The 12,886-nt window shown below is 41.9% G+C and overlaps 3 protein-coding genes across 3 annotated transcripts in view; 1 reads left to right on the top strand and 2 right to left on the bottom strand.

The window, feature by feature from the left end:
• The window catches only part of LOC116034901 (zinc finger protein 436-like), a 90,770-nt gene extending 78,008 nt beyond the window's left edge, over positions 1-12,762 (top strand). The window contains exons 7-9 of the mRNA XM_035993877.1: positions 7,510-7,715; positions 8,161-8,326; positions 11,707-12,762. Of these exons, the coding sequence (XP_035849770.1) occupies positions 7,510-7,715; positions 8,161-8,326; positions 11,707-12,579 (1,245 nt within the window). The 3' untranslated portion in view covers positions 12,580-12,762. The remainder of the gene's footprint in view (positions 1-7,509; positions 7,716-8,160; positions 8,327-11,706) is intronic.
• Positions 1-12,886, bottom strand: part of LOC116064544 (zinc finger protein 239-like) — an 893,026-nt gene that overhangs the window by 865,573 nt on the left and 14,567 nt on the right. The gene's annotated exons all lie outside the window — the stretch shown is intronic.
• The window catches only part of LOC116034141 (hemicentin-1-like), a 1,482,957-nt gene that overhangs the window by 302,739 nt on the left and 1,167,332 nt on the right, over positions 1-12,886 (bottom strand). The window lies entirely within an intron of this gene.

Here is a 12,886-nt window from a genome sequence, read left to right on the forward strand (position 1 = left end):
AGCCGGACTGTGGAGAGTCTCGTTATCAAACCTAGTTTAACAAACGTAGCCGAACACACAGGATTATAGCCGGACTGTGGAGAGTCTCGTTAACGGCAGGGTTGGTGAGGTTGAGAAGCTAGCAGGATTTGAAAGATGCATCTCCTCCTCTGGGCTCCGTCTAACCCCTCCCTGCTCACCGTAACGGAGTCCCTACAGTTTTAAACAAACATGGCCACCTACACACATCAAGTGTAAACTACGGTGTCTCGTAAGGTACAAAAAAGTGAAAATGGCTGAACTGCATCTGTAATAGGAATGGCAACAGTGCCTCCTAGTGTAAGGTGACCAGATTTCTGAGACCAAATCCGGGGACATTTTCAGCTCAGAAGCGTAAATACCTCCAAAACAGGTCATGTTTTTATCTTTGGAAACTTAAAACGGGGACACTGCCCCAGGGACGTCACTAGACCTAGAGCTGCTCGTGCCCCAACAAGCCCCCCTAGGGGGGTCCATGGGCATGCTCCCCTGTAAGAAAATTGTGTCTATTTTAACGTTTAAATGCGTCAATCTGGTGCACTTTGAAAAGAAATTCAGAGGTTAGACTTGATTATTCTTATCTATGGATGGAAATATTTGTGCTGTAGCCTGAATTATTTTGCACTTCAGAATTTTAACCATGCACACACAGGTGGAATAGTTTTTTCTTCATATTTTTGCATTAATGTCATTAGGAAGCATACCAGTAGAAATATATATTCATATTTGTAAGTGGGATATATATAAGTAAGTGGGATTGTCTGGAATCTGGCAATATAATAACCATTATGGTGGGATACACTGGCTAAGCAATTTACAAAAAATATCTGTGCTAACATAAATAGTTTACATGAGAATACATTATAAAGTTGGAGACCATGTAGAAATTTTGTTGCTATTTCAAAACCAGATTACTCAGGAACCGCTTGTTGTACTGATGCATGTGTTGAGTGAAGAGTTTGTGAGATATTTCACAGAGAGTAATGGGTGTGCAGAGATTTGTGCAGAATGCAAATATGATAACATTTCATGTAAGTTCAATGTTCATTTTCTTGCCATTTGTCACAGCAATGGGGTTAACACTTTTGCATGCGCTATATCCGTGTCACATTCTCATTAGGGGCTGAGCTCCCCTAAAGGTCTGATCCTAGAATCGCCCCTGCTGCTACTTCATACTTGTACTCCACTACACCTCAGAGGGAAATGTTGTAATATTTACTGCTTTATTGCTTCACGCTGGGCTTGTTTCTGCAACAGCTCATTGAGTATCGGATACAATTAAAACTATTGAGGAAATATTTTCCTTTGACATTGGTCCAGTATTAAACGAGATCGCTGCAGACGGCAGCGGCGGAAACAAGACAATTATCCAGCTTGTATTTATGTTCATAAAAGTGCTCGTTTTGGCACTGACAGGCACAGATTAATATTCTAAGTGTCTGACAACATTATGGAAAGGATTTCTAAGGAGGTCAACCTTTCTGTTAAAGAGTAAGATCCTTTTTTTAAACGTAAAATGTCCGCGAAATTGCGTTCGCTACACCCACCACACTCACACTCACATGTAAATAAACAGCAATTTCAGCATCGTAAAATATGGGCATTCTACATCTCTGAGCTCTGAGCAGTGCTTGCTCTGGCTGTCTTGAGCCTGCACGTGTAGGGCACACGACTATACGTTTGGTCAATGTTTTCTTTCTTTCATTCCAATTTCGGGTCTATCAGTCACAGTGAAAACCGGGGACATTTCCGGGGACAGCTCCAGCCGGGGACAGGTCACCGAAACCGGGGACTGTCCCCGGAAACCGGGGACATCTGGTCACCCTATCCTAGTGGCCTACTTAAGGCTACTACCTTACACATACAACTACACAATTTACATAGTTTCCATTTTTATTTATTCCCAGGAGGAATTAACTGTAAAACTGATCGTTACCCTTTGTTTTTATATTATGTTCAAATAAAAAAAGATAAATTACTTCTGGAACCATCTCAGAGTTCAGGGTTAGACTCAGAGTTTGTTAAACCTCCTTCCTGTAACGGGCCCACGGTAAACCAGCACACACTCAGGTAAACACTTTAATAACTGCTCTTTTACACGGCAGTCACAGAGAAGAGAAGACAGAGCTGAGCATGCGTTAGCTTCCCATTCGGCTGTGAATTATTAAGGGTCTGCTCCGTTTGGTGTGAAAGCGTGTCAGACATTTCAAACATTAAAGCTGTCTGAAACTTTTCTAAACATACCTGTTTGAAACGGGCAGACTGTTTGGCTTGTGCTACTGCTGCTTGTAGCTTCCTTAACTACATTTCAGTTTGTTCAGCTCTCAGTACGTGTGTAGCTTCTAATTGAGTCTCTGTGGGCTGATGTGTAATTTCTATCTGATATCTGTGTTTAAGAGACTCCACAGTGAGAGTGGCTTGGATCATGAGCTGAGTATGAGCTGACCACGCCCCCTGCATGCGCTCCTTGTGTGACCTAGTTAGTTATCGGGGTCAGAGTAGGAGAGGAACGGAGCCAATAGTGGACAGGAAGAATTTGTGGGGGGTCGAGTTTAACAGTTTACAGCTAGTTTGGATTACCTGTGTGCATAAATGATACCAAAGTACAGTAAGTGCTTGTATTATTTGCCTTATGTGTGTATTTATATGACTGTTGACCAGAAAGCCTTAAGTTGTTGAGCTAAGGTTGTTTAAGATAATGCAATGCTAACTTGTTGTGTTTAAATGTTAGGTTACAGTTTATAGCTCATATATATTGTGGTAGATGCCTTAATGAAATGCTGCAGAGGTATTGGCACTTTCTTCATTTAAGTGATTTCAGAGTTATTAACGTGTACAGCTATTTTCTGTCTCATTGATTAAAAATGAATTTCCTCTGGCACCGTGCACCGCAGAGGTGCCTGGCGTTTTACTTTTGGTGATTGTGCCAAAACCGGGGCAGTTTGATGCCGAGGGGCAAATGATGGGAAAAGAAAGGGGGGTCCAGCATCTACCACCTCCTTCATCTAGTCAGTGAACTCCAACATGGGGCAGGGGGAAAGAGGGGAAAGGGTGAGTGGAGAGAGCGATGGCATGGGCGGGGTATACGAGGGGTTTGAGGGGTGTTGGACGGGTGAAGAGGGGGGTTGAGATTTCTCGTCTCCGCTCTGTGCTCTCCCATGGTCAAATCTTTGCTCAGGTGGGGGCTGTGGTGGATCACTGCCGTGCTTTGTTATGTCTTCCTCTTGTTTAGATTCCTCTTGTCTCGTGTCCTTGGCCGAGGGAGCAGATGTGTGGCGCAGAGAGTAAAGTAGGCTAGAGGTGAACAGCTTTACTCCTGGCTTGTTAAGGAAAAGTCCATCTGCTTTAAAAAGATGTCTAGGGTCCCAGAAAAAGTTAAAATTGTCAATGAACTGCAGAGAGTGGACGGTACATGCAGTAGAAAGCCATGTGTTCAGTGTCAACAGTCTGCTGAATCTCTCAGCTCCTCTTCTGACTGGTGGTAGAGGGCCACTGATAAACCCCTCCACATTTAGGGAGCAGAACCATAAAGTCACCTTTCAGCAATTCAGACCCTATATGCAGTATAATGTTCTTCACAGTTGGTGTGCTGCCACGATATCTGGGATTCTTTGGGCCAAGTCAGACGCCATGTCTTTGTGAAAACAGACTATTTTTATTTATTTTTTTACAACACTTTAATAACTGCTCTTTAACACGGCAGTCAAAGCCAATAGAAGACAGAGCTGGCCATGCGTTAGCTTCCCATTCAGCTGTTATTAAGGTTCAGGGAAACAGAACGTCCGTTGCTGAGCAACTGTCTGCTCCGTTTGTTGCTCCTCTATAGTTCAGTGGACTCGGTGTGATTCGGGGGTTAAGTTGTAACATTGTTGCAGTTTGCGTCACACTGCACTTTATCAGACGCAGTAAACACTGTAAACACACGTCACGTCGCTTGTTGATTGGACAGAATATCAGAGGGAAACTCGCCCACACTTCTGCTCTCAGAAATAACCGTATAATAATAATATCACCCGATGATAGCCGAACTGTGGAGAGTCTCAGAAGCTGGAGACGAAACTTTAGATCATAATCCCTTCAATGTATATATATATATATATATATATATATATAAATAATATTTTACATTGAAGGGTTTATGATCTAAATTTTTATTATTTTTTATTATCTTTATTTTTACTAATTCAAAAGTGTGACATGTTTAATTGCTCTCTCTAATGGAAGTGGTTTGAGTTTTCTATGATGAACAGCAAAAAAGGTATTAAAGATTGAAATAGTTGGTGTTGCCATTTGACGACGGTCCCTAAGTACATCTATTGTGTTGGGCACATTGGACAGACATTCAGTTCTTTGCACTCCTAATTGCATCATTATTTTTGGTAAAAAAATAACTGAAACATCTGTCTAAATTAGCTCTCCAACATACCCAGAAACTGAGTGACATCAACGCTTTGACACGGACCTATTGAAGGTAACATCCATGAAAACAGACGAATGTCAATTATTTAACTAACTTCACCCCAGTCAGCAGATACAGAGAGAGAGAATTGTGAACTTTTCATTTAATAATCTTTGTCTGACATTTCATATTCCCTGTTTGTATTTTCTGTGACTGAATGTGGTTTTAAATCTGTTGAGGTCTGTTCAGACTGAAAGCAAAGACACTGATGATGTCATATGAAATTTAAAAAAAAGAAAGCAAACTATTTCCAGCGGACACTAAAGAATGATGGAGCAGTAGGAAACAGACCAGGTCAAATAACAAACAGCTGGGGTCTGTTTCACAAAAGCAGAATTTATAAATCCAGGATAACTGATAAAGTGAGGCTTGAACTAGTCTAATCTGTGCATCCTGGCTTGGTGCGTTTCACGAAGGCCAAGTCAGGCTGAGGAGGAGAGACTAGGTCGAGCCGGGCTGAGGAGGAGAGACTAGGTCGAGTCGGGCTGAGGAGGAGAGACTAGGTCGAGTCGGGCTGAGGAGGAGAGACTAGGTCGAGAGGCTGAGGAGGAGAGACTAGGTCAAGAGGCTGAGGAGGAGAGACTAGGTCGAGTCGGGCTGAGGAGGAGAGACTAGGTCGAGTCAGGATGAGGAGGAGAGACTAGGTCGAGTCAGGATGAGGAGGAGAGACTAGGTCTAGTCAGGCTGAGGAGGAGAGACTAGGTCGAGTCAGGCTGAGGAGGAGAGACTAGGTCGAGTCAGGATGAGGAGGAGAGACTAGGTCTAGTCAGGATGAGGAGGAGAGACTAGGTTGAGTCAGGATGTGGAGGAGAGACTAGGTCGAGTCGGGCTGAGGAGGAGAGACTAGGTCGAGTCAGGCTGAGGAGGAGAGACTAGGTCTAGTCAGGATGAGGAGGAGAGACTAGGTCTAGTCAAGCTGAGGAGGAGAGACTAGGTCGAGTCAGGATGAGGAGGAGAGACTAGGTCTAGTCAGGATGAGGAGGAGAGACTAGGTAGAGTCAGGCTGAGGAGGAGAGACTAGGTCTAGTCAGGATGAGGAGGAGAGACTAGGTCTAGTCAAGCTGAGGAGGAGAGACTAGGTCGAGTCAGGATGAGGAGGAGAGACTAGGTCTAGTCAGGATGAGAGACTAGGTCGAGTCAGGCGGAAGTAATTTGGATAGATGAACGTTCACGTCTTTCCTCAACAGACCGCAAGGTCGATCACAGATTTACTGAATCCCAGAGAAGAGTTTGATTGGTGCACCTTACACGTCACCATTTGGTCCAAAACTGAGCAGCCCCGATAAAGCTGAAGCAAATATGAGTAATATACAAGAAAAGGAGGATGTTTTTAATTAACCCAAATCTTCATTTAGTTTGGCATCTGTTTTTGTGTTCTTTGGGGGGGCATTACTGTTCAGAAATATTACTCTTGGGTAGGATCCAACAATGGTAATGTGTCAGAGTACAGCTACTCATTTATTTTAAAGAGACAACTGGGTTGATTCAGCTGCAAAGATTGGGACAAAAACACCCCAAAAATGTGACCCTGTTGTAACTTTAGCAGCAGCCCAGTCCATATCAGGTCTAATGTCTGCCTTGTGGCCCTTCTCTAGACCTGCAGGGGGGTTGGTACTATCATTCAGCTAGTACTTGATATTAAATCCACTGTTGGTCTGGGTGTGGATTTTGTTTGAAATTAAAGGCAGGCAGGCTTGTTTATTCATGTTTGGCAATTAAAAACTCAGGTAAATATTGTACCTGACTTATTTTGCAGCTTTTGGGGGGATTTTTTAATCAGGGATTTGATACAGGTTTTGTCCCTTTGTTTGTCTGTCGTTGTGCATACAGCCATATCGGTATAGTTAAAGGCAAACAACTGCATGTTACTGTACATGTAGTCTGGCATTGCCAGACCTATCTCCAAAGCACTGCGGAGTAAAGTCTGGCTCCTCCACACAGACATTCTGGGATAGGAGAAAAAACTCTCTGGCTTGTTTGCATTTCTTTAAACCAATCAAAATAAACTTGGGCGGTGCTAAGCTCTGGACGCAACGACTTTGGCTCTGCAAAATAGTCTCAGGAAGGAACTTGTTTAGGTGGAACATTTTCACCCTGATGGAAGAAACGCCATCTGCATGTTGACAGAGAGCACACACACACACACACACACACACACACACACACACACACACACACACACACACACACACACACACACACACACACACGGACAGAGAGAAGTTACTCTAGGATAAATAGGTTTGAAATTATTTTTACAAGTGAAATTCATCTTTTTGTTATTACAAAGGGAAAGTACCGAATAAAGGTACCGGAACCAAATTTCAGATATTGGCACCGGTAAAAATGTGAACGGTACCCAACCCTAGTCACATGTAATATAAAATGAAGTTAACTGTTGACACAATACGGTAAAGTGAGCTATTTAAATGAGCTGCATACATGGCTAAACGTCATTAGCTCTTACCAGTGTATCACCCTGTGTAACATTACTTCGTCTGCAGCAATCCGGCCACAATCGCTCCCAAAACATCCCAGTTAGATATAAAATGGTGTAATGTTACACATATTCTTTGTAAATCTTTAGAATTATTTCCCGAAAGAACCAACCAGGCCTGCCTTGTTGCACCATCAAAATGTTTTTCTTAACTTTCCATTTTCAGCGTGTAGCTCGCTAGCTTAAAGTTTGTTGTTTCCTGAAACAAACTGAGTTTTGCAGGCGAGGAACATCTGGTGATTTTCTGGTAAATGAACTGTCGTTGATTGAGGCTACTGGGCATGTAGATTGTAGCTCCAGTTAATGACTTTTGTGGCTTACATTTTAGTAGTTATTTCAGTTTTAATGCAGGAGATACTTAACACTCTGAAGTCCTATGGATTGGGCACCTCATCAGCCCTTGCATTTTCTCCATTCAAACAGAATATTTTAATATAGTAAAACATGGTCAACTATAATTCACTCCCACCTCCCATTAGTTCTTCTAACCCTTGTATCATTATCTCTGCATGTTTCCCCCTTGGATCTACCAAAGGAGCCCTCAGCAGACGTCAAGCTGGCGACTGTAGCAGGAAAGAAGGGCAAGAAGGCCGAGGAGGAGGAGCAGCCTGCAGCACCTCCTGCAGCTGCAGCAGCAGTGAAGAAGGAAGAGGAGGAGAAGTATGAGGTGGAGAAGGTTTTGGACCGCAGAGTGGTGAAGGGAAGAGTAGAGTTTCTGCTGAAATGGAAGGGGTTCTCAGAGTAAGTAAGTAAGTTCTCAGAGTCTATAATATTAATACTTGGTGTTCATGGTCCTGATAGATATACTGTGTGTATATATATATATATATATATATATATATATATATATACATACACAGTATATCTCTCTCTCTCTATCTCTCTCTCTCTCTATATATATATATATATATATATATATATATATATATATATATATATATACACACACATTTCTTTATCTTGTTCATTTACAAATTGCAAATTATCTACAGCATAAATTTTGTCATTGTATCATGCCCTCAAAGTTGAAGGTTTGATATTTTGACACTAAGTTGCAGACCCGCAAATAACCTTACAAAATGGCAATAGAAAAAAAGAATAATATGAATTAACAATTAAAGTGAGAATTTAGTGGCTAAAAACAAAGCCTGAGGAGATTTTCTTCTGTCTGCACTCACCTTTCCAGTGAGGAGAACACATGGGAGCCACAAGACAACCTGGACGGCCCCGACCTTATCACCGAGTACATGCAGAAACACAAGGAGGAGGAGAAAAAGAAGGAGGGCAAGAGGAAAGTTGTCCATGAGGCCTCGCGAGACTCAGAGGAGCGAGGGAGCAAGAGGAAGGAGGAGGTGAGTGAAGGAAAGAGGTTACTCCAGACTGAAGAGTCCCAGAAATCTAATCTCAATATTAATGAATGCACACAGAGGGTTTCACAAATGTCTTTTAGGATTTATATATAAATGACTCTCCACATTGCAATATGCAAATGCATATACATACATGCAAAATAGTAGGGGTGCAATGGATCACCAAACTCACAGTTCGGTTTGAATCACGGTTTTGAGTCACAGATCAGATAAATTTTTCGCATCAGTACAAAAAAGGGAGGAATTTAAATGATTTATTAAAAATGTAATAACATAACAATAATAACGTATTTCACCAGTAAATTGCTGTTAAAAAACAAAAACAGATGAGAAAAGGGTATTTTACAATAACTTTGAATGCACCACGAAATGTACCCGTTTCAAGTTAACGCAACATTTAGGATATATTGCGCAGCCCTAGCTACAACTGTTAATTTGTGTAAATGATTTGTAGCCTAAAGGCGCTGACACACCAACCCGATAATCGGCCGTCTGACAGCCTGGCGAGGTCGGTGACTCGAGTCTGTTCGGTGTGTTCCGTGCCATGGTCCGTCGGAGGAGCCGTCGGCATCATTTTATTAATAAAAAATAAATAAACTTTAGTTTGGAAAAGCTCCTCTGCTGGAGCCACAGTGACTGGCAGAGCAAGTGCAATCCTGAGAGCAGTCCAAAAGTTGGGGTGGATCTCCGATAGATCCATATCATGCATAAAAGTGATAATCTCAAGGAGGCTCATGGTCTTTGATGGCAAGTCAGGCCTTGACCAACTGCCACCTTGCTTGTTTGCAAGCCATGATGTGTCTCTCTTTCTCACAGGAGGTAACCTACATAAAGGGAAGATTCCAGATCGGCCCATCTGAGCTTTCATTTTCTCAAAGGCAGAGCAGGATACCCAGGGCTCGGTTTACACCTATCACCATTTCTAGCCACTGGGGGACCATAGGCAGGCTGGGGGAACGCATATTAATGTTAAAAAACCTCATATAGTGACATTTTCATGCCATGGGACATTTAAAGATTTTTATGGCAACATTCCACTTATTTCTATTGAAAGCCATGAATTGCAGACAAAATATGCTTTAGGTTCAAGTAAGGTCCATGTATCACACTGTTTAACATCCAAAACTCATTATTGCTTCATCCACCACTGATCATAACATCCAAAACAACACGTCAACATGGCTTTCAACTGAAGACCATTACATCACAAACTTCAAACTAGCCCAACACAACCATTACACAGCCTAGTTCCCCCAAGTTAGTTTACAGTCTACATATCCATGCCTGCACCATATGTAGGGCCCTCCTCCATCTCCTGCTGGTGTCTTTGCCCTGGCGGAATGGACACTATTGACTTTTGAGATCCTAACCATGTTGTCATCCTTCATTGCATTGACAGGCTGTGCTGTGAAGCCAAACTTTCTCCATCACAGCCAGCATGGCAGAGGTACCCTCATTAAATATAGAAATAGCCATACTGGCTGCAGCCTCAACCCTGCTTTTCCCCACAAAGACTGTTTCTGGACATCAGGCCCATATGACCGAGTTGAGGCATTCGTTGGCATTCTGAGTGCCTCCATGCTGCATGTGCTTGAGCAGGCTGTCACCGGACATCCGGTGATACACAGGGATGAGCTTCTTATGAATCACTCAAAAGACCAATATTTAGAACATTGGAGAAAGCAAACAAAGTAGACTAAATTGTTATTTGACAGATTATCTGCACACTGTCAGAGATACGAAGAAGAGACGGATCCTGACTAAATACAGGCTCAGTTACCACCAACTGGGTCAGAAAGAGATGAACATCCTCCTCCACTGTGAAAAAAGTATCTTCACTAAGATTTACACTGAAAAAATAGCCAAAAAAATAAAACTTCCCAAAGTTAACACTGGAAAAGAAGCCGGAGGTTCTCCTAGGAGAGGTGACAGCAGCTCCACTGACAGCTAAATATGGCATTTCATCATCTGCTGTCTTAGTTTGTAATCCCCTGTGTTTTCTTGCTAATGACAACTAATTTCGTCTTCTCTGAGATGATTTTCGACGCACTTCTTTCGACATTCTGAACTACCACAGAAATTACTTTCACGATTGGTTGGTGATAAAAAGGAAATGACCATATTTGGATCCAACAGCATTGCACAGGAGAGAGAGAGAGCTTTCCAACGGTATATGTGATGACAGGGTGGAGACAGCGATCGCGGAGCAGCGTGATGATTTAGAACAACTTTTGTTGAATTTAGGAGAAATCTACAAACGCAAACAGACAAAGTGTAGTAAAATAAAGACCTAAATGTGTATTTCAGACTTTTTTTCACCACAAGTCTGAAAGAAGACATGTTATTGAATACAAATAGCCCAAAATCTCAAAATTGACCAGTGAAAAAAAACCCGATGTTTTTGCCTGTTGTGTCTCGCCTTAAAGAATGAAAAATACCCAGAAAGTATGAATGGTTTGTGTTATTTTAAAGTTGTCATGGAATTTCTAACAAACTAAAACTGAAGCAAGTTTTGAACATTATCCCCATTCATTTGAAGTCGGGGAAAATGTTTTGAATATTTATGAAATTATAAAAGTTATGAAGAGTACATTTTCTTCCTTAATAACATGTCTGTAACTGGCACACATTTTCCTTCATTTTGTCATAAATTATTGTATGAAGATTTAAAATTGTGAGTGAGAGCAAGTCCAGGGTTTAAAGGTTATACTATGGTCTGGGTGAATACTCGATTCTGATTGGCTGCAGGGTGTCCATAAAAAAGTGATGTAGGACACCTACTAAAGGAGTTCTGGTGAAACTGACTGTTTCCTGTTCTAAATTAATGCGCTACATTAAAACAAAAAGGAAATGTGAATCTGTTATTTTTAACACTGTGTGCTGCTTCAGTGCCTCGTCCTCTGGATTTGCTAGCATAGCGTTAGCTTTCTGGCTCGTAACTAAACTGAAGGGTTCTATCAGTTGAGCGGACTATAAATATCTCCGGTTGCTAAGGGTGACAAGTTGTATCTAAGGTCCTTCCTATTTCCTGGAGGAGTAAACAACGTTTGCATTGCATAAGAACCTGATCGATGGGAATGATTGTTCCAGGTATTAGTCAAACCATAAGGCGTAAACAGGGAAACAGAGTTATTGTTTGTAAAAACTTTATTTTTTGATTGCAAAACTAATTAAAATATAAACTGATGTTTTAAAAATATGTTATTTGGCAAGTGATCATGGTATAAGCGGGTTAATGTCCTTCGAGGTGTCCATTGTCAGGTATTAATGGACGACGGCGAGGCGTGAACCCTCCGACGCACAGCGTTGGGCATTAACCCTTACTTCACTAACTCTCTCTCTCTGTTTATCTGTTGCTATAGAAACGGAGAGGAAGAAAGGGACTCAAATGTCACCACTGTCAACACTGTGACAAATCCTTCACAACATCAACATATTTAAAGATTCATCAGAGAGTTCACACTGGAGAGAATCTACACAGTTGTGATCAATGTGGGGCAGCTTTCACACTACAGAGTAATCTAAAAAACCATCAACGCATTCACACTGGAGAGAAGCCATACAGCTGTGATCAATGTGGGGCAGCTTTCACACAACAAGGTAATCTTAAAAACCATCAACGCATTCACACTGGAGAGAAGTCGTACAGCTGTGATCAATGTGGGGCAGCTTTTACACTACAGAGTCACCTAAAAAGACATCAACGCATTCACACTGGAGAGAAGCCGTACAGCTGTAATCAATGTGGGGCAGCTTTCACACTACAGAGTCACCTAAAAACACATCAACGCATTCACACTGGAGAGAAGCCATACAGCTGTGATCAATGTGGGGCGGCTTTCACACTACAGAATCACCTAAAAACACATCAACGCATTCACACTGGAGAGAAGCCTTACAGCTGTAATCAATGTGGGGCAGCTTTCACACACCAGAGTAACCTAAAAACACATCAACGCATTCATACTGGAGAGAAGCCGTATTGTTGTGAACAATGTGGGAAAACTTTTACTCGGAGTGGTAGCCTTGAAAAACACAGACGTGTTCACACTGGAGAGAAGCCGTACTGGTGTGAACAATGTGGGAAAACTTTTTCTGTGAGTAGTCACCTTAAAACCCACCAGCGCATTCACACTGGAGAGAAGCCGTACTGGTGTGATCAATGTGGTAAAACATTTTCTCAGAATGGTAACCTAGAAAGCCACCGACGTGTTCACACTGGAGAGAAGCCGTAGTGGTGTGATCAATGTGGGGAAACTTTTTCTCATAGTAGTAATCTTAAATATCACCACCAGCTCATTCACACTGCCTCATTGTGAACATGTTTGAGAGCCAAGCTGTTTCCTCCTGCCTCCTCCTCATGCCCTGATAGCTGTGTTGTTATATTCTGATCTTCTCTCCACATTGAAGGCTGACCAGCAGTAACTTTATCTTCTGAACAGCATGGATGTTATCCTGGCTACGACTCCATATTACACTCCCTTCCTTTTGAAGGGATTAATTTCACTCAAAATTAGCTTTTATTCTTGTAATAAAATATTT

The sequence above is a fragment of the Sander lucioperca genome, chromosome 17 (genome assembly GCF_008315115.2).
Source record: "Sander lucioperca isolate FBNREF2018 chromosome 17, SLUC_FBN_1.2, whole genome shotgun sequence".
NCBI classification, from domain to species: domain Eukaryota; kingdom Metazoa; phylum Chordata; class Actinopteri; order Perciformes; family Percidae; genus Sander; species Sander lucioperca.